Raw genomic sequence first — 23,648 nt, 5'->3', positions numbered from 1 at the left:
CCATCCTGGTCCATGCTCCGCCATCCTGGTCCCCCATCCTGTCATGTGCTGTTCCCATCCTGCTCCCCCATCCTGTCTTGTGCTGCCCCATGCTGCGCCCCCATCCTGTCATGTACTGCCCCATCCTGCGCCCCCATCCTGTCATGTGCTGCCACATCCTGCCATGTATTACCCCATTCTGTGCCCCCATCTTGTCACATGCTGCCCTCACCCTGTCATATCCTGTTCCCATCCTGCGCCCCCATCTTGCCATGTGCTGCCCCATCCTGCGCCCCCATCCTGTCATGTGCTGTCCCATCCTGCGCCCCCATCCTGTCATGTGCTACCACATCCTGCGCCCCCATCCTGTCATGTGCTGCCCCCATCCTGTCATGTGCTGCCCCATTCTGTGCCCCCATCTTGTCAAGTGCTGCCCTCATCCTGTCATGTCCTGTCCCCATCATGCGCTGCCCCATCCTGCCATGTGCTGCTCCATCCTGCGCCCCCATCCTGTCATGTGCAGCCCTCATCCGGTCATGTGCTGCCCTATTCTGCGTCCCCATCCTGCCATGTGCTGCCCCCATTCTGCCATGTGCTACCCCATCCTGCGCCCCCATCCTGTCATGTGCTGCCCTATTCTGCACCCCCATCCTGTCATGTGCTGCCCCTATCCTGGTATGTGCTGCCCCTATCCTGGTATGTGCTGCTTCAATCCTGTCATGAGCTGCTCCCATCCTGCGCCCCCCATCCTGCCATGTGCTGCCCCCATTCGGTCATGTGCTGCCCTATTTTGCGCCCCCACCCTGTCATGTGCTGCCCCCATCCTGCCATGTGCTACCCCATCCTGCGCCCCCATCCTGTCATGTGCTGCCCCTATCCTGGCATGAGCTGCTCCCATCCTGGCATGTGCTGCCCCCATCCTGGCATGTGCTGCCCCCATCCTGACATGTGCTGCCCCCATCCGGTCATGTGCTGCCCTGTTCTGCGCCCCCATCCTGTCATGTGCTGCCCCCATCCGGTCATGAGCTGCCCCCACCCTGTCATGTGCTGCCCCCATCCGGTCATGAGCTGCCCCCATCCGGCATCCCCATCCTGTGATGTGCTAACCCATCCTGTGATGTGCTACCACATCCTGCACCCCTGTCCTGTCATGTGCTGCTCCCATCCTGTCATGTGCTGCCCCCATCCTGCCCCCCCACCCTGTCATGTGCTGCCCCCCCACCCTGTCTTGTGCTGCCCCCCCACCCTGTCTTGTGCTGCCCCGTCATGCCATGTGCTGCCCCTATCCTGCGACCCCATCCTGTCACGTGCTGCCCTCATCCTGTCCTGTCCCCATCCTTCGAGTGCTGCCCGCATCCGGTCATGTGCTGCCCCCCCATCTGGAGGCGGAGTGTGGCGCCGGAGTACGCGCATGCCTATATCGCGCTGTCTGGTGCCATTTTGTTGAAGACACACTGGACATGCGTTTTCATTAAGTTGGCGCAGGACAGCGCGATGTGCGCATGCGCCGATTCCGACACAGCACTCCTCCCCCGGCCCGAACAGAGGCGCCGCGGCAACACTCCTCCGGGTGAGGTATATGCTTATGGCGCCGGAGCTCGCAATATGCATTCATTGTCTACACATACCGCGATCTCCAGCGCCATACACCTCTTACATGTAACGGCTGGATGTGTTCTGTCTGGAGCCAGACTGTGCAGGCGCAGCACAGTCTATAGAGGCTTCAGACAGAGGGACACATCCACCATTATAGTATAGACTAGCCCACTGGGCTTCAGCATCTCGTATAGAGAAAACAGCCGATCCCTCCCTCTGCCCAGTAGGAAATAGCGGCTCAGTGTGAGAAAGATGAAGCCCAGAGGAGAGAGAGCAGGTCTCTACCACAACCACTGCAGCAGCCTCAGCAGCCTCACCACAACACTGCTTCCTGCTATACGTCACACAGGACTGCGAGAGGCCCCGCCCCTTCCGGTGACATCATCAACTCACCGGAGCCACTCCAAACTAGACGCTGCCTTTCTGCTACAGGGTTTATAATAGAGGAAGCCCCGCCTCTTCCTGTGACATCATCGTCACATGGGCTTGAGATCAGCCGCAGATGCCCGCTTGGATTTAGCCTGTCTCATACATCTAACGTGCGGCTCCGCAGGTGGAGGTATATGGAGAGTTCCCATTACTGGGCGCAGGAGACATTAACCCCTCATAGATGAAATGGCTCTCTTTCGCGCATAAGACTTCAGATATAATGGAGGAGGGAGAAGAGTGCTCGCTCCTGAACCAAACCGTGGTGCCCATCTACACTGGGAGGAGGGGGATGGGGGCTATATATATATATATATATACCAAGAGGAGGGGGATGGGGGCCATATATATATATACCAAGAGGAGGGGGATGGGGGCCAAATATATATATATATATATATATATATATATATATATATATATACCAAGAGGAGGGGGATGGGGGCCATATATATATACCAAGAGGAGGGGGATGGGGGCCATATATATATACCAAGAGGAGGGGGATGGGGGCCATATATATATATATATATATATATACCAAGAGGAGGGGGATGGGGGCTATATGTATACTAAGAGGAGGGGGATATATACTAGGCGGATGGAGGCCATATATACGAAGAGGAGGAGGATGGAGGCCGTGTATACAGTACAGACCAAAGGTTTGGACACACCTCATTTAAAGATTTTTCTGTATTTTCATGACTTTGGAAATTGTACATTCACACTGAAGGCATCAAAACTATGAATTAACACATGTGGAATTATATACTTAACAAAAAAGTGTGAAACAACTGAAAATATGTCTTATATTCTACCTCTTGAAGCTCATCAAGAGAATGCCAAGAGTGCAAAGTAGTCATCAAAGCAAAAGGTGGCTACTTTGAAGAACCTAGAATATAAGACATATTTTCAGTTGTTTCACACTTTTTTGTTAAGTATATAATTCCACATGTGTTAATTCATAGTTTTGATGCCTTCAGTGTGAATGTACAATTTTCAAAGTCATGAAAATACAGAAAAATCTTTAAATGAGAAGGTGTGTCCAAACTTTTGGTCTGTACTGTATATACTAAGAGGAGGGGATGGGGGCCCATATATAAACTATGAGGAGGGGGATGGGGGCCATATATATACTAAGAGGAGGGGGATGGGGGCCATATATATATACTAAGAGGAGGGGGATGGGGGCCATATATATATATATATATATATATATACACTAAGAGGAGGGGGATGGGGGCCATATATATATACTAAGAGGAGAGGGATGGGGGCCATATATATATACTAAGAGGAGGGGGATATAAACTAGGCGGATGGGGGCCATATATACTAAGAGGAGGAGGATGGGGGCCATATATACTAGGAGGAGTATGAGGGCCATATATACTAAGAGGAGGAGGATGGGGGCCATATATACTAGAAGGAGTAGGAGGATGGGAGCCATATATACTAGGAGTAGGAGGATGGGGGCCATATATACTAGGAGGAGGATGATGGCCATATATACTAGGAGGAGGAGGATGGGGGCTATATATACTAGGAGGAGGAGGATGGGGCCAAATATACTAGGAGTAGGAGGATGGGGGCCATATATACTAGCAGGAGTAGGAGAATGGGAGCCATATATACAAAGAGGATGGATGCCATATATACTAGGAGGAGGAGGGTGGGGGCCATATATACTAGGAGGAGGAGGGTGGGGGCCATATTTACTAGGAGGAGGAGGGTGATGGCCATATATACAAGGAGGAGGAGGGTGGTGGCCATATATACTAGGAGGATGGAGGCCATATATACTAGGAGGAGGAGGATGGGGGCCATATATACTAGGAGGAGGATGGGGGCCATTTATACTAGAAGGAGGAGGAGGATGGGGGCCATATATACTAGGAGGAGGATGGGGCCATATATACTAGGAGGAGGATGGGGGCCATATATACTAGGAGGAGGAGGATGGGGCCATATTTACTAGGAGGATGGGGGCCATATATACTAGGAGGATAGGGGCCATATATACTAGAAGGAGTAAAAGGATGGGGGCCATATATACTAGGAGGAGGAGGATGGGGCCATATACAGTACAAACCAAAAGTTTGGACACACCTCATTTAAAGATTTTTCTGTATTTTCATTACTATGAAAATTGTACATTCACACTGAAGGCATCAAAACTATGAATTAACACATGTGGAATTATATACTTAACAAAAAAGTGTGAAACAACTGAAAATATGTCTTAGATTCTAGGTTCTTCAAGTAGCCACCTTTTGCTTTTATGACTGCTTTGCACACTCTTGGCATTCTCTTGATGAGCTTCAAGAGGTAGTCACCGGAAATGGTCTTCCAACAATCTTGAAGGCGTTCCCAGATATGCTTATCACTTGTTGGCCCTTTTGCCTTCACTCTGCGGTCCAGCTCACCCCAAACCATCTAGATTGGGTTCAGGTCTGGTGACTGTGGAGGCCAGGTCATCTGGCGTAGCACCCCATCACTCTCCTTCTTGGTCAAATAGCTCTTACACAGCCTGGAGGTGTGTTTGGGGTCATTGTCCTGTTGAAAAATAAATGATGGTCCAACTAAACGCAAACCGGATGGAATAGCATGCCGCTGCAAAATGCTGTGGTAGCCATGCTGGTTCAGTATGCCTTCAATTTTGAATAAATCCCCAACAGTGTCACCAGCAAAACACCATCACACCTCCTCCTCCATGCTTCACGGTGGGAACCAGGCATGTAGAGTCCATCCGTTCACCTTTTCTGCGTCGCACAAAGACACGGTGGTTGGATCTCAAATTTGGACTCATCAGACCAAAGCACAGATTTCCACTGGTCTGATGTCCATTCCTTGTGTTCTTTTGCCCAAACAAGTCTCTACTGCTTGTTGCCTGTCCTTAGCAGTGGTTTCCTAGCAGCTATTTTACCACGAAGGCCTGCTGCACAAAGTCTCCTCTTAACAGTTGTTGTAGAGATGTGCCTGCTGCAAGAACTCTGTGTGGCATTGACCTGGTCTCTAATCTGAGCTGCTGTTAACCTGCGATTTCTGAGGCTAGTGACTCTGATAACCTTATCCTCAGAAGCAGAGGCGACTCTTGGTCTTCCTTTCCTGGGGCGGTCCTCATGTGAGCCAGTTTCTTTGTAGCGCTTGATGGTTTTTGCAACTGCACTTCGGGTCACTTTCAAAGTTTTCCCAATTTTTCGCACTGACTGACCTTCATTTCTTAAAGTAATGATGGCCACTCGTTTTTCTTTACTTAGCTGCTTTTTTCTTGCCATAATACCAATTCTAACAGTCTATTCAGTAGGACTATCAGCTGTGTATCCACCAGACTTCTGCACAACACAACTGATGGTCCCAACCCCATTTATAAGGCAAGAAATCCCACTTATTAAACCTGACAGGGCAGACCTGTGAAGTGAAAACCATTTCCGGTGACTACCTCTTGAAGCTCAGCAAGAGAATGCCAAGAGTGTGCAAAGCAGTCATCAAAGCAAAAGGTGGCTACTTTGAAGAACCTAGAATATAAGACATATTTTCAGTTGTTTCACACTTTTTTGTTAAGTATATAATTCCACATGTGTTAATTCATAGTTTTGATGCCTTCAGTGTGAATGTACAATTTTCATAGTCATGAAAAATCTTTAAATGAGAAGGTGTGTCCAAACTTTTGGTCTGTACTGTATACTAGGAGGAGGAGGCTGGGGGCCATATGTACTAGGAGGAGGATGGGGCCATATATGCTAGGAGAATGAGGGCCATATATACTAGGAGGAGGAGGGTGGGGGCCATATATACTAGGAGGAGGAGGGTGGGGGCCATATATACGAGGAGGAGGGTGGAGGCTATATATACTAGGAGGATGGAGGCCATATATACTAGGAGGAGGAGGATGGGGGCCATATATACTAGGAGGAGGAGGATGGGGGCCATATATACTAGGAGGAGGATGGGGGTCATATATGCTAGGAGGAGGAGGATGGGGGCCATATATGCTAGGAGGAGGAGGATGGGGGCCATATATACTAGGAGGAGGATGGGGGCCATATGCCATATATACTAGGAGGAGGTTGGGAGACATATATACCGGAAAGATGGGGCCATATATTCCAGGATGCACTATATGGAGCACATTATACTGTGGGGCACATTCTAGTATGGTGCACTATATGGGACCATTATACTCTGGGCACTATATGACGCCATTCTTCTATAGGAGCAGTGGTGTAATGTGTGACCCCGCTCTGTACATTATATAGGAGCGGTGGTGTAATGTGTGACCCCGTTCTGTACATTATATAGGAGCGGTGGTGTAATGTGTGACCTCGATCTGTACATTATATAGGAGCGGTGGTATAATGTGCGACCTCGCTCTGTACATTATATAGGAGCAGTGGTGTAATGTGTGACCTCGCTCTGTACATTATATAGGATTATATATTCAGCTCTGGCTGGGAATAGCACGCTTGCTGGGTCACGGGTGCAATAGATTTTAAGTGCAATAATTACAAGTGCAGTTATACAATGGCCGGAAGCTGATAATCCACTCTCCTCTCTTCTTCTTCACACAGGTATTTAATCCATCCATCCGTTTGTGTGCTGTCTGATAAGTGTGAACAGTCATATTCTCTAGCAACATTTTTCCATGGTATTTAATCCATCCATCCGTTTGTGTGCTGTCTGATAAGTGTGAACAGAGTCATATTCTCTAGTAACATTTTTCCATGGTATTTAATCCATCCATCCGTTTGTGTGCTGTCTGATAAGTGTGAACAGAGTCATATTCTCTAGCAACATTTTTCCATGGTATTTAATCCATCCATCCGTTTGTGTGCTGTCTGATAAGTGTGAACAGAGTCATTCTCTAGCAACATTTTTCCATGGTATTTAATTCCTTGGTCCTGTGTCTTTTTTGTTTTTGTTTTGTTTCTATTTTAAAATGTTCAAAGTCTTCTCTTTCACTGGTTTATGGCCTCTGTGTTTATCTTACATAGCATTGCCTGCTCTAGCCCTGTGCTAATTGGCTAATTACTCAGTTTGACCAACTGGTGCTGGCCTCTAGCAGACATTTCATTTCATATATATTCAGCTCTGGCTGGGAATAGCACGCGTGCAATAATTACAATGGCAGGAGACAGGTAAGATGCATAAGATATTCATACAAACATGCTTCTCGGTCACTAATACTGCATTATGCATTAGTCTTATCAATCTGCTTTTTATTTGTTTTCACTTCTGCTCTCTCACAACTCACCCGCCCTTTAACACATTCTGTCCACTCACTCTATATCAACCCCTCCCTTCTCCCCTCTCCCATGTATAACTCTGAGGCTCTACTGACATTCCTCACCCACTGCAAACCATCCTCTACCTCCATACAGCACTCAAAATGTTCATACAAATCATTAGACCACCTGCTCTCTTCTTTCTCCTTTTACTAGTCGCAGGCGACATCTCCCCCAACCCTAGGCCCCCCTCCACTAGCATACACCACTCTCCTCCAGCTGCATATAGAAACCCTGCTAATCTTATTAACGTTCAGTGCATGCCCTCTCCTATCGATTTCCATTATGCACGGTCTGTGTGTAACAAACTAACTTACATCCATAATTTTTTCCTCTCTAATTCTCTTAACCTTCTGGCCTTCACAGAAACCTGGATTTAGCAGCCAGACACCACCGTTACTGCTGCTATCTCGTTTGGTGGGCTGAAATTTTCACACACCGCCAGACCTGGCAACAGACAGGGTGGAGGTGTTGGTCTGCTCCTTTCCTCACAATGTGCTTTCCAGGTCATCCCCCTGGTTCCCTCACTTATGTTTCCTTCCTTTGAAGTCCACACCATCAGACTCTTTAAACCCTTCTCCCTGCGAGTGGCAGTCGTGTATCGCCCTCCTGGCTCCCCCCCCGCCAGTTCTTGGATCACTTTGCCACCTGGCTTCCTCACTTTCTATCCTGTGACATCCCCACCCTCATCATGGGCGACTTTAACATCCCCATCGATGATCCCCCTCTCCCAATCTGCCTCTCATCTACTTTCTCTAACCTCTTCATTCCGTCTCTCACAGTTTAATAATTCTCCTACCCATGAAGACGGGAATACTCTGGGCCTGTATTTTTCCAGTCTCTGCTTGCTGGATGACTTTACCAACTGCCCTCTCCCGCTCTCGGACCACAACCTTCTTTCCTTCTCTGTTAAGAATTGTCTCCTCACCCGGGACACCCCCACTTACCACACTTATAGGAATACACGTACCATTAATACCCAGCAGCTTATGGACAATCTCCACACAGCTTTAGCCCCCATCTCCTCCTTCTCCTGTCCAGACTTAGCATTGTCACACTACAATAATACACTGAAGAGTGCCCTAGATGAAGCAGCTCCTTCTACTCGCAGAAAGATCCGACACAGACAACGGCAGCCCTGGCACACAATGCAAACACGTTTTCTTCAACGTTGCTCAAGGTGTGCTGAGCGTCAGCGGAGAAAATCTCTTTTAGCAGAGGACTTCATTCACTATAAATTCATGCTCAAAACCTATAACTCTGCCCTTCATCTGGCCAAACAATCCTACTTCACCACCCTCATCACTTCAATGTCCAACAATCCAAAACGACTTTTCGAAACCTTAAACTCCCTCCTGAAACCTAAACACAGGCCCCCACCACCAACCTCAGCGGGGAGGATCTGGCCACTTATTTCTTTGAAAAAATCAACCGCATCCATCAGGACATCTCAGCCCAATCTTCTCAGTGCCTGGATCCCCTTCCCCTTCAAGCTCACTAGCCATCTTTGAGCCTGTTACAGAAGAAGAAGTTACCCAGCTCCTCGCTTCTTCTCGGCCTACAACCTGCAACAGTGACCCCATTCCTTCACATCTCCTGCAGTCCCTCTCACCGGTGGTCACCACTCACCTGACTAAAATATTTAACCTCTCTCTTTCTTCAGGTATCTTTCCCTCCTCATTTAAACATGCCATCATAACCCCTTTACTTAAAAAGCCATCCCTGGACCAGAACTGCACTGCTAACTACAGACCTGTCTCTAATCTTCCTTTCATCTCTAAACTCCTGGAACGCTTGGTCCACTCCTGTCTAATCCGCTATCTCTCAGAAAACTCTCTCCTCGACCCTCTACAATCTGGTTTCCGCTCCTTACACTCCACTGAAACTGCCCTCACTAAAGTCTCTAATGATCTACTAACAGCCAAATCCAAAGGTCACTGCTCCCTGCTGATTCTCCTGGATCTCTCTGCAGCATTTGACACTGTGGATCACCAGCTCCTCCTCACTATGCTCCGCTCTATAGGCCTCAAGGAAACCGTTCTCTCCTGGTTCTCCTCCTACCTCTCTGACCGCTCCTTCACTGTATCTTTTGCCGGCTCCTCTTTCCCTCCTCATCCCCTTACTATTGGGGTTCCGCAGGGCTCAGTCCTAGGCCCCCTCCTCTTCTCTCTATACACTGCCCCTATTGGACAAACAATCAGCAGATTTGGGTTCCAGTATCATCTCTATGCTGACGACACCCAATTATACACTTCTTCCCCTGACATCACCCCTACCCTAATACAAAATACCAAGGATTGTTTGTCTGCTGTGTCTAGCATCATGTCCTCCCTCTATCTTAAACTGAATCTCTCCAAAACTGAACTTCTTGTCTTTCCCCCCTCTACTAACCTAACTCTACCTAACATTGAAATTACCTTGGAGGGGTCAACCATAACTCCCAAGCAGCACGCCCGCTGCCTTGGGGTCATATTCGACACTAACCTTTCCTTTAATCCCTATATCTGATCACTCACTCGCTCTTGTCACCTGCATCTTAAAAACATCTCCAGAATCCGATCTTTTCTCACTTTGGAAACTGCTAAAACTCTTACTGTCGCTCTTATTCACTCCCGTCTGGACTACTGCAACTCTCTTCTGATCGGTCTCCCTCTTACCAAAATTTCCCCTCTCCAATCTGTCCTGAATGCGGCAGCCAGGGTCGTATTTCTGTCCAGCCGCTTCACCGATGCCTCCACCTTGTGCCAGTCATTACACTGGTTACCCATTCGCTACAGGGTCCAATATAAACTCATTGCTGTCACCCACAAAGCTCTCCACAGTTCTGCACCACCTTATATCTCCTCTCTCATCTCAGTCTATCGTACTACACGTGCCCTCCGTTCCACAAATGACCTAAGACTAACATCCCCCATAATCCGAACTTCGCACCTCCGTCTCCAAGACTTCTCTCGTGCTGCATCAGTTCTCTGGAATGCTCTACCCCAGACGATCCGATTGATGCCTAGCCCCAATGTCTTCAAGCACGCTTTAAAAACCCATCTCTTTAATCAAGCCTACCATCTCAAATACCCAGTAAACTAACTTTCCCCTGTTCCCTCCTAAATACTATTCAGAATCTGCCCCCTACTGTTCATCTGTTTCTACACCCTCCATGCACACGATAACTGCACTCGGTAATTGAGTATTGCACTTGAACATACAGGCTGATGACCGGATCATACAGCTTTATATGATAATCCCGACTTATTATAATTGCCTGACCTGAAATAACAAGCACTTTCCACCTATTGTGTCACCCCATTTCCTTGTAGAATGTAAGCTTGTGAGCAGGGACCTCACTCCTGATGTAACTGTTAAAATGTCTCACCTTGTATTGAATTTATTGTTTGTACATGTCCCCGCTTAATTGTAAAGTGCTGCGGAATATGTTGGCGCTATATAAATAAAAATTATTATTATTATTATAGGAGCTGTGGTGTAATGTGTGACCTCGCTCTGTACATTATATAGGAGCGGTGGTGTAATGTGTGACCCCGCTCTGTACATTATATAGGAGCGGTGGTGTAATGTGTGACCTCGCTCTGTACATTATATAGGAGCTGTGGTGTAATGTGTGACCTTTCTCTGTACAGTCATGGCCAAAAGTTTTGAGAATGACACCAAAATTATAATTTCACATGATCTGCTGGCCTCTGTTTTTTATTAGTGTTTGTCTGATGTTTATATCACATACAGAAATATAATTGCAATCATATTATGAGTACCAATAGGTTATATTGACAGAATGAGTTAATGCAGCAAGTCAATATTTGCAGTGTTGCCCCTTCTTCTTCAAGACCTCTGTAATTCTCCCTGGCATGCTCTCAATCAACTTTTGGACCAAATCCTGACTGATAGCAGTCCATTCTTGCATAATCAATGCTTGCATTTTGCCAGAATTTGCTGGTTTTTGTTTGTCCACCCGTCTCTTGATGATTGACCACAAGTTCTCAATGGGATTAAGATCTGGGGAGTTTCCAGGCCATGGACCCAAAATCTCTATGTTTTGTTACATGAGCCATTTAGTTATCACCTTTGCTTTATGGCAAGGTGCTCCATCATGCTGGAAAAGGCATTGTTGGGCGCCAAACTGCTCTTGGACGGTTGGGAGAAGTTGCTCTTGGAGGACATTTTGGTACCATTCTTTATTCATGGCTGTGTTTTTAGGCAAGACTGTGAGTGAGCCGATTCCCTTGGCTGAGAAGCAACCCCACACATGAATGGTTTCAGGATGCTTTACAGTTGGCATGAGACAAGACTGGTGGTAGCGCTCACCTCTTCTTCTCCGAATAAGCTGTTTTCCAGATGTCCCAAACAATCGAAAAGGGGATTCATCGGAGAAAATGACTTTGCCCCAGTCCTCAGCAGTCCACTCCCTGTACCTTTTGCAGAATATCAGTCGGTCCCTGATGTTTTTTCTGGAGAGAAGTGGCTTCTTTGCTGCCCTCCTTGAAACCAGCCCTTGCTCAAAGAGTCTCTGCCTCACAGTGCGTGCAGAAGCACTCACACCAGCCTGCTGCCATTCCTGAGCAAGCTCGGCACTGCTGGTAGTCCGATCCTGCAGCTGAAACAGTTTTAAGATACGGTCCTGGCGCTTGCTGGTCTTTCTTGGGCGCCCTGGAGCCTTTTTGACAACAATGGAAGCTCTCTCCTTGAAGTTCTTGATGATGCAATAGATTGTTGACTGAGGTGCAATCTTTGTAGCTGCGATACTCTTCCCTGTTAGGCCATTTTTGTGCAGTGCAATGATGGCTGCACGTGTTTCTTTAGAGATAACCATGGTTAACTGAAGAGAAACAATGATACCAAGAACCAGCCTCCTTTTAAAGTGTCCAGTGATGTCATTCTTACTTAATCATGACTGATTGATCGCCAGCCCTGTCCTCATCAACACCCTCACCTGTGTTAATGGATCAATCACTAAAACGATGTTAGCTGCTCCTTTTAAGGCAGGACTGCAATGATGTTGAAATGTGTTTTGGGGGTTAAAGTTCATTTTCTGGGCAAATATTGACTTTGCAAGTACAGTAATTGCTGTTAAGCTGATCACTCTTTGACATTCAGGAGTATATGCAAATTGCCATTACAAAAAATGAAGCAGTAAACTTTGGAAAAATTACTATTTGTCTCATTCTCAATACTTTTGGCCATGACTGTACATTATATACAGTGGTGGCCAAAAGTATTGGCACCCCTATAATTCTGTCAGATAATACTCAGTTTCTTCCTGAAAATGATTGCAATCACAAATTCTTTGGTCTTATTATCTTCATTTAATTTGCTTGCAAGGAAAAAACACAAAAGAGAATAAAGCAAAAATCAAATCATTGATCATTTCACACAAAACTCCAAAAATGGGCCAGACAAAAGTATTGACACCCTCAGCCTAATACTTGGTTGAACAACCTTTAGCCAAAATAACTGCGAACAACCGCTTCCGGTAGCCATCAATGAGTTTCTTACAATGCTCTGTTGGAATTGTAGACCATTCTTCTTTGGCAAACTGCTTCAGGTCCCTGATATTTGAAGGGTGCCTTCTCCAAACTGCATTTTGAGATCTCTCCACAGGTGTTCTATGGGATTCAGGTCTGGACTCATTGCTGGCCACCTTAGAAGTCTCCAGTGCTTTCTCTCAAACCATGTTATAGTGCTTTTGGAAGTGTGTTTTGGGTCATTGTCCTGCTGGAAGACCCATGACCTCTGAGGGAGACCCAGCTTTCTCACACTGGGCCCTACATTATGCTGCAAACTTTGTTGGTAGTCTTCAGACTTCATAATGCCATGCACACGGTCAAGCAGTCCAGTGCCAGAGGCAGCAAAGCGACCCCAAAACATCAGGGAACCTCCGCCATGTTTGACTGTAGGGACTGTGTTCTTTTCTTTGAATGCCTCTTTTTTTTTTTTCCTGTACACTCTATGTTGATGCTTTTTGCCAAAAAGCTCTACTTTTGTCTCATCTGACCAGAGAACATTCTTCCAAAACGTTTTAGGCTTTCTCGGGTAAGTTTTGTCAAACTCCAGCCTTGCTTTTTTATGTCTCGGGGTAAGAAGTGGGGTCTTCCTGGGTATACTACCATACAGTCCCTTTTCATTCAGACACCGATGGATAGTACGGGTTGACACTGTTGTACCCTCAGACTGCAGGGCAGATTGAACTTGTTTGGATGTTAGTCGAGGTTCTTTATCCACCATCCGCACAATCTTGCGTTGAAATGTCTCGTCAATTTTTCTTTTCCGTCCACATCTAGGGAGGTTATCCACAGTGCCATGGGCTTTAAACTTCTTGATGACACTGCGCACGGAAGACTCAGGAACTATCAGGTCTTTGGAGATGGTCTTGTAGCCTTGAGATTGCTCATGCTTCCTCACAATTTGGTTTCTCAAGTCCTCAGACATTTCTTTGGTTTTCTTTCTTTTCTCCATGCTCAATGTGGTACACACAAGGACACAGGACAGAGGTTGAGTCAACTTTAATCCATGTTAACTGGCTGAAAGTGTGATTTAGTTATTGCCAACACCTGTTAGGTGCCACAGGTAAGTTACAGGTGCTGTTAATTACACGAATTAGAGAAGCATCACATGATTTTTCAAACAGTGCCAATACTTTTGTCCACCCCCTTTTTTAGGTTTGGTGTGGAATTGTATCCAATTTGGCTTTAGGACAATTCTTTTTGTGTTTTTTCATTGAAGACAAATTAAATGAAGATAATAATACCAAAGAATTTGTGATTGAGAATGTGTGACCTCGCTCTGTACATTATATAGGAGCGGTGGTGTAATGTGTGACCTTGCTCTGTACATTACATAGCAGCGGTGGTGTAATGTGTGACCTCGCTCTGTACATTATATAGGAGCAGTTGTGTAATGTGTGACCCCCGCTCTGTACATTATATAGGAGCGGTGGTGTAGTGTGTGACCCTGCTCTGTACATTATATAGGAGCGGTGGTGTAATGTGTGACCTTTCTCTGTACATTATATAGGAGCGGTGGTGTAATGTGTGACCTCGCTCTGTACATTATATAGGAGCGGTGGTGTAATGTGTGACCCCGCTCTGTACATTATATAGGAGCAGTAATATAGTGGATGGAGCGGGGTCACACATTACATCAATGCTCCCTTAGAAATGTGTGACCTTGCTCCATACATTAGATACTGCGTATCTAATCCCATCCTGTGTGATGCATGCTGCTGAGCTCAATATCTAATTCCATAATGTGATACACTACACTTAGCCCTGTATCTAATCCCAGCATGTTACTCTACGCGTATCTAATTGCGCACGTGATACACTCATGTATCTAACCCTAGCTTTTGATACAGCTAGCAGAACCATCTAACAGAATCAATGCTGTTGTCCATCCTCGTTGACACTGTACTTGTCAGTATCACTGGCAGTCACCAACAAAATGAGCGATACGCCCCAAACCAGTGTCTCTAATTCCATCATGAGCGATACTCCCCATACTGGTGTATCTAATCCGATCATGCGCGATTTTCCCTAGACTGGTGTATCTAATCCCATCATGCCATACCCTACACTAAGCCCTGTATGTAGATACGTGTAGTTTATCATGTGCTGTGAATAAACCCAGTGTGTGATACACTCCACGTATCTAACCCCAGCTTATGATACAGCTAGCTGCCGGACGGCCTCGGTGACGCTGTACTTGTCAGTATCACTGCCAGTCACCAACAAAATGGCTCCACACTGTGATCCTAAACTTCATCCTTTGTTATCCTTTTGCAAAGGACCAGAAGGGGAGGGGAAAAGTGACATCACACCCATGTGACCAGACCCCGCCCTCTTTTACTGCAGTAGTAATATGACCTATTTGTACAATACTTTTTAAATTTCAGCACCTGCTCCCCCTAGTGTTTAAAAGTGGAAATACCAAACCTATTTAAATTATTTTCCAGATTTTACTTTATTGAAAACAAATGATATTTTTTTTACAAAATCAAAACATTAATACTTTACTTTTTTTTTTAATGGCCCCGTCCCTTTAATAAGATATGTAAATATCTGCAGTAACTTATATGAATCTCTTACATTATATGTTTTCCCTTATTGGTGTTAATATCGCACCTGCTGTGACATTTATTTGTTCTCGTTGTGGCATTTTTTGTAAACTGCAGCAATATTGTATCCTTTCCTACGCCACGCGGGCGCCTCCTCCAGGCAACTGACTGTTGCTGTGACAGCGGGGGAGCGCGGTCCGCATCGATGGACTCGTACTGCTCATGCACCAGTACGGGGCGCTGTTTTAGACCTCCTGACATTATCTGAGTTCCAGGACACATGTGTGAATCGCGATCTTGACTTCTTGTGTCTGCAATACCTGCGCATGCGCCCTGGAAGATCCTGCTGCCGGCGTACATGCGCTATACACCATTTGGGGACACTTGTTCTCAACTGCATTAGCCCTCTAGCATTCTGGGAGTGTGTGATGTCATCAACATGGTCCCTTTGTAGAGTGAAAAAAGCCTTCAGCTATACACATTATCAGCTGGGGATCTATTTCCACTGTCTACAGATATTATATGACATATCTCCTCACCATACTGTGTTTTTCTATATCTCGTATTGTTTGGGATTGTTTATGAATGGGTTAATAGATATTGATATTTTAGGGGATTTCTTTGTTAGTTGTATATAAAACAATAGCAATAACAGTATTGGGAAGTAGAGACATACACGGACCCATAAGTGTCCTCTCCTGCTGGAATGGTGCCAGTCCTGCCTTCCTCTTGGGGTGGGCTGTGGATGACGCTGTTTACACTGCTGTGTTATTTTTTTGGACCTAGACTTTGTTTACCTAATAAAGATTTAGTTACTTTCTACATAGCTGTGGGCTCATGACCATTTTTTTTTTTGATGTGTGATCTAAAGTATATAAGTTTTATTAGTAGATGTCAGGTAATCAAGAGAATGTAGTAAAATAGTAAAGATAGTAACACATTAATGATTCCTCATTACTCCTGAGCCACCACTGCTTGAGTCCTCCACCGGTCTCTGTATTTCCTGGTCAGTCCCAATAAACTTGAGATACCTGTGGCCAATTAGTTGCTGAAGCAATGACCATCATAGCCAGTGATTGGGAGAATGGAGGCAATGACTTGATAAGCAATTCAACTGATGTTCCACTCCGTACGAGACAAGAGAATACATCTACATGTTATATCTCCTCATATGTTTCCCCTTATTATCTCCATTAATTGCATTATTACATGGGTTTCTTTATGATGTTACATCAGTCTCATCTTCTTTACATCAAGGTCTCTATGATATTGGATCCCGTCAGTGGACATCTATAAGTAGACAATTTTATGTGATTTACCCATCAAGTATGGATATGGAGAAGAACAAAATGGTGGAGAGGCTATTACAACTCACCCTAGAGATCCTCTTCCGGCTTACTGGAGAGGTGAGAGATTCTGATGACGTCACATTACATCATTCTTATCTATGGGAATAACAGATGGACAGAACTGGAGAGGTGAGGACTCTGGAAATATCAGTAGTGAGATTTATTAATGTTTCTCTCCATAATCAGGATTACACAGTAGTGAAGAAGAGCTGTAGTGAGCGCTGTCATCCCCCTATCACTGATGAATGGGGAAGACCCCTGAGCCCAATCACGGGACCTCCACCTCACCCCCTGATACATGAGGACATCAATGACCAGAAGATCCTAGAACTCACCTACAAGATGATTGAGCTGCTGACTGCAGAGGTGACACCACTGGGAATGCTGGGACATTATACAGTAACGCTATGAAGGGATCGAGGGGATGACAGTATCATTGTATGTGTCAGGTTCTTATAAGGTGTCAGGATGTCACCGTCTATTTCTCCGTGGAGGAGTGGGAGTATTTACAAGGACACAAAGATCTGTACAACGACGTCATGATGGAGGTTCCCCAGCCCCTCGCACCACCAGGTAATAGGACTAAATACACACGGCCTATAATTATCTGTATGTAAAGAATTAATTCAGTCCCTGTTTGTGTTTCCTCCAGTTCTATCCAGTAAAGGGACAACACCAGAGAGATGTCCCCGTCCTCTTCTTCCACAGGACTGTAAACAAGAAGATCCCACTGTTCCTCAGGATCATCAGGTAGATGGAGAGAAGGTGTCATGAGATCTCCCCTATGATGTGTAGACGGCTGTGAAGGTCTTGTGCTCAGTCTTGTTTTATCCACCAGTATTATATGTTTTATTCTTGTGTAATGAGAACGGTGGAGATGGCAGGATTAGAGCTGATCATAGATGTGACTTCTCCATCTGTCTGTGACTTTTACAATATTTGTTTCAGGGTAAAGAGCTGACTCATATTAATACTACAGAGACATGTGTAAGGGATGATGAGTTGTGTAAAGAGATTTCTACAGATAACTGCACAGGTGAGTAGAGAAAAAATGCTGAGAAGTCAGGGATTCTTCTCTGTCATCAGCTTTCACTTCTTTATCAGCAGTGTAGTCTGAACATACCATAATCATGTAATCACCATTCTGCTGTTAGACCCCTGCATGTTCCTCCTCCCGAAACGTTTCCAATTATATTTACAAATATTAGACAAAGATGACACAAGTAAACACAAAATGCAGTTTTTAAATGAAGGTCTTTATTATTAAAGGAAAAATAAATCCTAACCTATAGGGCCCTATGTGAAAAAGTAATTGCTTCCTAAACCTAATAACTGGTTGAGCCACCCTTAGCAGCAACAGCTGCAATCATTGTTTCGCCTATGATCCAGCTATGTCTATCTTTTTATATGTGCATAAAAGTGCCGTTGGCCATAGTTTTGTGCACCCCAAAAGAAATCCAGCAAATTCTGTGCTCCCAAATCCAAATTTTTCTCTCCCTTCTGAGCCCCAGTGTGCCTAAACCACATTTAGTGTTCACATGTTTGACATTTCTTTAGCAATGGAAGCCTGCTTAATTTACAGAGTGTGTCTCCAGAATCACAAGCTGGGCACAATGTATGGGCACTACAATGTATGTGCAGTACGATGTACTGGGCACAGCAATGTGCAGGCACTGCAATGGCAGATTTGCAATTTTCACTCATCAATATGTACTGCTGCTTGTTTCTGGAAAACTCCCATGGAGTCAAAATTGTCACTACCCCTGTAGATAAATTCACAGAGGGGTATAATTTCCAAAATGGGGCTGTGTATATGTAGTCTGCTAACTTTTCTATTATAATTTTTGTCCGAGTCAAATAACACTCAATCTCACTCGGGTCTCGCCTTGTGGCTAAACTGTACTGTACAGCCACATATGGGGTATTGCCATGTTCTGCCAAAATTGTGTGACAAATTTTGGTGCCATTTTTACTTATTTAACCCATGTGAAAATGTAAAATCTGGGGCTAAAACAAAATTTTTGTGGTAAAAATATAATTATTTTTTCTTCACTTCAATTGGTATACAATTCTGTGACACACCTGTGGTGTCAATATGATCACTGCATCCTTAGATGAATTAACTGAAAAGTATATTTTGTAAAATGGGCTCACTTATGGGGGGGGGGGGTTCTGCTCTTCTGGCACCTCAGGGTCTCTACCAATGTGACATGGCACCCTTTAATTATTCCAGCACAATCTTAACTTCCAATATGGCACTGCTTCTTTTCTGAGCTTTCCAATGTGCCTCAAAAGTAGTTATCAACCACTTATGGGATATTGGAGTACTCAGGAGAAATTGCGTAACCAATTCTACTGTTCATTTTCTCCTATTATCCATTTTGAAAATGGAAAACTTGGGGCCAAGACCACATTTTAGTGGAAAAAATGGTAATTTTCCTATGACGCAGCCCAATGTTATACAATTCTGTGACTCGCCTGACGGGTAAAAAGTCTCACTACACCCCTAGATGAATTCCTCAAGAACTGTAAGTTCCAAAATAGGGTCACTTGTGGGGGTTTCTGCTGTTTTGGTATGTCAGGGGCTCTTTAAATGTGACTTGCCTTCTGCAATTTATTCCAGTCAAAATTGCGCTTCAGAATTCAATTGGCGCTCCTTCCCTTTTTTAGCCCTGTCATGCTCCCAACCTGTAATTTTCCACCCCATATGGGGTATCTGCTTCCTCAAGAGAGAACGGACCCCAAAATCTGTTGTGATTTTTTTTTTTTCCTGTTCCTCTTTTTGAAAAGGAAAAATTTGAGGCCAAAGGAACATTTCTGTGGGAAAACGGTATTTTTTTAAATTTTTAGCTGTATACAATTCTAGATAAATTCCTTGAGGGGTGTAGTTTCCAAAATGACATCACAAGTGGGGGGTTTTCTACTGTTTAGGCACATCAGGGGCACTGCAAATGCGACATGGTGTCCGCCATCTATTCCATCCAATTTTGCGCTCGAAATTCAATTGGCTCAATCCCTTCTGAGCCGTGCCATGTGTCCAAACGGTAGTTTTCCACCACATAAGGGGGTATCAATGTACTCGGGAGAAATTGCACAACACATTTTATGGTCTATTTTCTTCTATTTCTTTTGTGAGAATGAAAAATTTGAGACTAAAGCAATATTTTTTGTGGAAAAAAGTAACATTTTCATTCTTTCCTTCCACATAGCTTTAATTCCGGTGAAGACCCAAAAAGGTTAATAAACTCGTATGTGGTTTTGAGCACTTTGATGGGTGTAGTTTTTAAAATGGTGTCACTTTTGGGCATTTTCTGTCATTTAGGCCCCTCAAAGTCACTTCAAATGGGATGTAGTCCCTAAAAAGAATTTTGGTTTTGAAAATGTTTTTTTTCAAAAATTTGAAATTGCTGATAAATTCTTAACTTTTCTAACTTCCTAACAAAAGAAACATATGTTTCAGATTGATGCCAATGTGAAGTAGACATGTGGTAAATGTTATTTCTTAACTATTTTGTGGGACACAACTCTGGTTTAAGGACATAAAAATTCAAAGTTTGAAAATTGCATAAGGTATAATGGCCCGCACATAAGCTTCCATAAGGTGTAAAGGCTCCCACATAGCCGGCTAAATATTATAATGGCCCCCATTTAGCTCTCCAAGTATTATAATGGCCCCCACATAGCACTCCAAATATTATAATGGCCCCCATATAGTATAATGAGCTGCATAGTCCTCCACAAAGTATGGGGGAATATGGGGTGTAGTATATAGTATATAGCACGCCATATTCCCTCTTATAGTATAATGCACTCCCCATAGTCCTCCATGCAATATAATGCACTCCCCATAGTCTGCATCTGCAAAGTCGATCGCAGCATTGCGGGGGCAAGGGGAGGTGATCGCTGATACTCGCCTCTCCTGCCGGCGTCCAACGCTATCTGCCGCTTCTCCTGGATGTTGCCATGACGACCCGATGTCGTCATGACAACATCCAGGTCACCAGACAGCAGGAAGATACTTTGGTCATGCGCAGTGGATGACCAAAGTATCTTCTCCCTCTGTAGCAGTGACAGCCTGTATAGCACAGTGATGCTGCTGCATTCCTGTGGTATACAGGCGATCTGAAAATAAAATGTGAAAGTCCCATAGTGGGACCAGGTGTAAAAGTAAAAAAAGAACCAGAATGTAAAAAAAAAAATTGTAAAAATCTTAAAAAAAAAAAAAATGAAAAAAATAATCCCAAAAAACAAAAAAAAATATATTGTACCCATAAATATTAAAAGCGATCAAAAAATGTCACGTGCCCAAAAATGGTACCAATAAAAACGTCAAATTGTCCCGCAGAAAACAAGCCGTCACATGACTGTCGGCCGAAATACTGAAAAATTATAGCTCTCATAACATGGTGATGCAAAAACTAGTCTTTTTAGTGTGTGCAGGTGTCAGTAATTAAAACCCGATATGAATCTAGTATCTCTGTAATCGCACCGACCCGAAGAATAAAGCGGTCTAATCACTTATACCGCATGAGGAACGGTGTAAAAAATAAACTCTAGGGTTAGGGTTGTGGTAGGGTTAGGATTGGGATTTTTCAAAAGTAAAGAAAAAAAAATGACGACAATGTAGCGACTAATGTTCAGCGCAAGTGCTCGCTACTTGAGTTTGCATAGAGTGCTCAGGTATGCACCGAGTATAGAGGGTGCTCGAGTGACATGCTCAAGTCTCCGCCCCATATGTTTGCAGATGTTATATAGCCAAAAAAAACTCGCTTGGATTGGCTGCCATATACGAGCGATCCCTGCATATTGTTTTTTTTGGGGGTGTCTAATAACCGTGAAATATGTGGGGCGGGGACTCGAGTATGTCACTTGAGCACCCGCGATACTTGGTGCTTACCTGAGTACCCAATGCGAACCCAAGTAGCGAGCACTTGCGCTCAAGACTAATGACAACTTATTCAATATGATGACCTAATGTTCTCAAATTCTGTGTCATACCTCTGGGTTCAAAATATTCACTATACCCCTTGATAAAATCCTGGAGGGGGCTAGTTTCCAAAATGGAGTTACGTGTGGGGGGTTTCCACTGTTTAGGCGCTTCAGGGGCTCTCCAAAAGCAACATGGCGTGCGCTAATTATTCAAGCAAATTTTACATTCAAAAAGTCAAATGGCACTCTTTCCCTTCCGAGCCCTGCCGTGCGTCCAAACAGTGGTTTACCCCCACATATTGGTATTGGGGTATTGGCGTGCTCAGGAGAAATTGCACAACAAATTTTGAGGTCCATTTTTTCCTGTTACCCTTGCAAAAATAAAAAAAAATTGGGGTCTAAATTAACATTTTTGTGAAATATTTAGATTTGAGAGTCCTCAGTGGTTGATACCTTTTAATGGCTAACTGAAAAGATGGTAACAAATTGCAAGCTTTCGAGACTACTCAGGTCTCTTCATCAGGCATAGTAACCATCTTTTCAGTTAGCCATTAAAAGGTATCAACCACTGAGGACTCTCAAATCTAAATATTTTTCTATCTACTGGCTAACACAGTACAAGAATATATATATTTTCCCTATATCATTTTTGTGAAAAAAGTTAAATGTTCATTTTTTTCTTCCACATTCCCAAAATTCCTGTGAAGCACCTGAAGGGTTAATAAACTTCTTGAATGTGGTTTTGAGCACCTTGAGGGGTGCAGTTTTTAAAATGGTGTCACTTTGGGGTATTTTCTGTCATAAAGGCCCCTTAAAGTCCCTTCAAATGTGATGTGGTCCCTAAAAAAAAAAATGGTTTTGTAAATCTTGTTGGAAAATTTAGAAATCGCTGGTCAACTTTTAACCCTTATAGCTCCCTATCAAAAAAAAATTTTGGTTCCAAAATTGTGCTGATGTAAACTAGACATGTGGGAAATGTTATTTATTAACTATTTTGTGTGACATATCTCACTGATTTAAGGGCATGAAAATTCAAATTTTGAGAATTGCTATATGAGATCTGTACTGTAAGTGAGCTTGTTCCGTCACAATCACAATATCTGGGTATACAGTGGTGGCCAAAAGTATTGGCACCCCTGCAATTCTGTCAGATAATACTCAGTTTCTTCCTGAAAATGATTGCAATCACAAATTCTTTGGTATTATTATCTTCATTTAATTTGTCTTCAATGAAAAAACACAAAAAGAATTGTCCTAAAGCCAAATTGGATACAATTCCACACCAAACCTAAAAAAGGGGGTGGACAAAAGTATTGGCACTGTTTGAAAAATCATGTGATGCTTCTCTAATTCGTGTAATTAACAGCACCTGTAACTTACCTGTGGCACCTAACAGGTGTTGGCAATAACTAAATCATCACTAAATTGACCATATCCGATAGGAAATTTTCTCCCAATCCCCAAATGTTATGCATGCTCTCCCCCGCCACATTGTATCTTGCTCACTTTCTGACTTCGAACCAGTCACGGAAGATGAAGTGATCAGGCTCCTTGCATCTTCTCACCCTACCACCTGCACCAGTGACCCTATTCCCTCACATCTCCTTCAGTCCCTTTCTCCAGCTGTCACCACTCACCTAACTAAAATTTTCAACCTCTCCCTCTCATCTGGTATCTTTCCCTCTTCTTTTAAACACGTCAGCATACAACCATTACTTAAAAAACCATCCCTTGACCAGAACTGCATGGCCAACTACAGACCTGTTTCCAATCTTTCCTTTATCTCTAAACTCCTGGAACACCTGGTCCACTCCCGTCTCATCCGCTATCTCTCAGACAACTCTCTTCTTGACCCTTTACAATCTGGTTTCCGCTCTTTACATTCTACTGAAACTGCCCTCACTAAAGTCTCTAATGATTTACTAACAGCTAAATCTAATGGTCACTACTCCCTGCTGATTCTCCTGGATCTCTCTGCAGCATTCGACACTGTGGATCACCAGCTCCTCCTCACTATGCTCC

The 23,648-nt window shown here is 44.3% G+C and overlaps 1 protein-coding gene across 4 annotated transcripts in view; it reads left to right on the top strand.

Moving 5' to 3' along the window:
* Positions 1-2,018: 2,018 nt before the first annotated feature.
* The window catches only part of LOC141271764 (uncharacterized), a 34,565-nt gene continuing 12,935 nt past the window's right edge, over positions 2,019-23,648 (top strand). Inside the window, exons 1-7 of one of the 4 annotated variants that reach the window (XM_073681880.1) lie at positions 2,044-2,134; positions 6,573-6,649; positions 16,606-16,754; positions 16,884-17,063; positions 17,147-17,270; positions 17,350-17,447; positions 17,646-17,733. In XM_073681880.1, the coding sequence (XP_073537981.1) occupies positions 16,677-16,754; positions 16,884-17,063; positions 17,147-17,270; positions 17,350-17,447; positions 17,646-17,733 (568 nt within the window). In that variant the 5' untranslated portion in view covers positions 2,044-2,134; positions 6,573-6,649; positions 16,606-16,676. Of the gene's footprint in view, positions 2,135-6,445; positions 6,650-6,783; positions 6,885-16,605; positions 16,755-16,883; positions 17,064-17,146; positions 17,271-17,349; positions 17,448-17,645; positions 17,734-23,648 lie in introns of those variants that run through there. The other 3 variants (XM_073681879.1, XM_073681882.1, XM_073681881.1) reach the window with 3 other exon arrangements.

This window comes from Phyllobates terribilis, unplaced genomic scaffold (genome assembly GCF_046119375.1).
Source record: "Phyllobates terribilis strain yellow unplaced genomic scaffold, ASM4611937v1 Scaffold_5__5_contigs__length_657084704, whole genome shotgun sequence".
NCBI lineage: Eukaryota > Metazoa > Chordata > Amphibia > Anura > Dendrobatidae > Phyllobates > Phyllobates terribilis.
The sequence above is the reverse complement of the archived record's forward strand: the minus strand, read 5'-3'. Positions and strand labels throughout refer to the sequence as shown.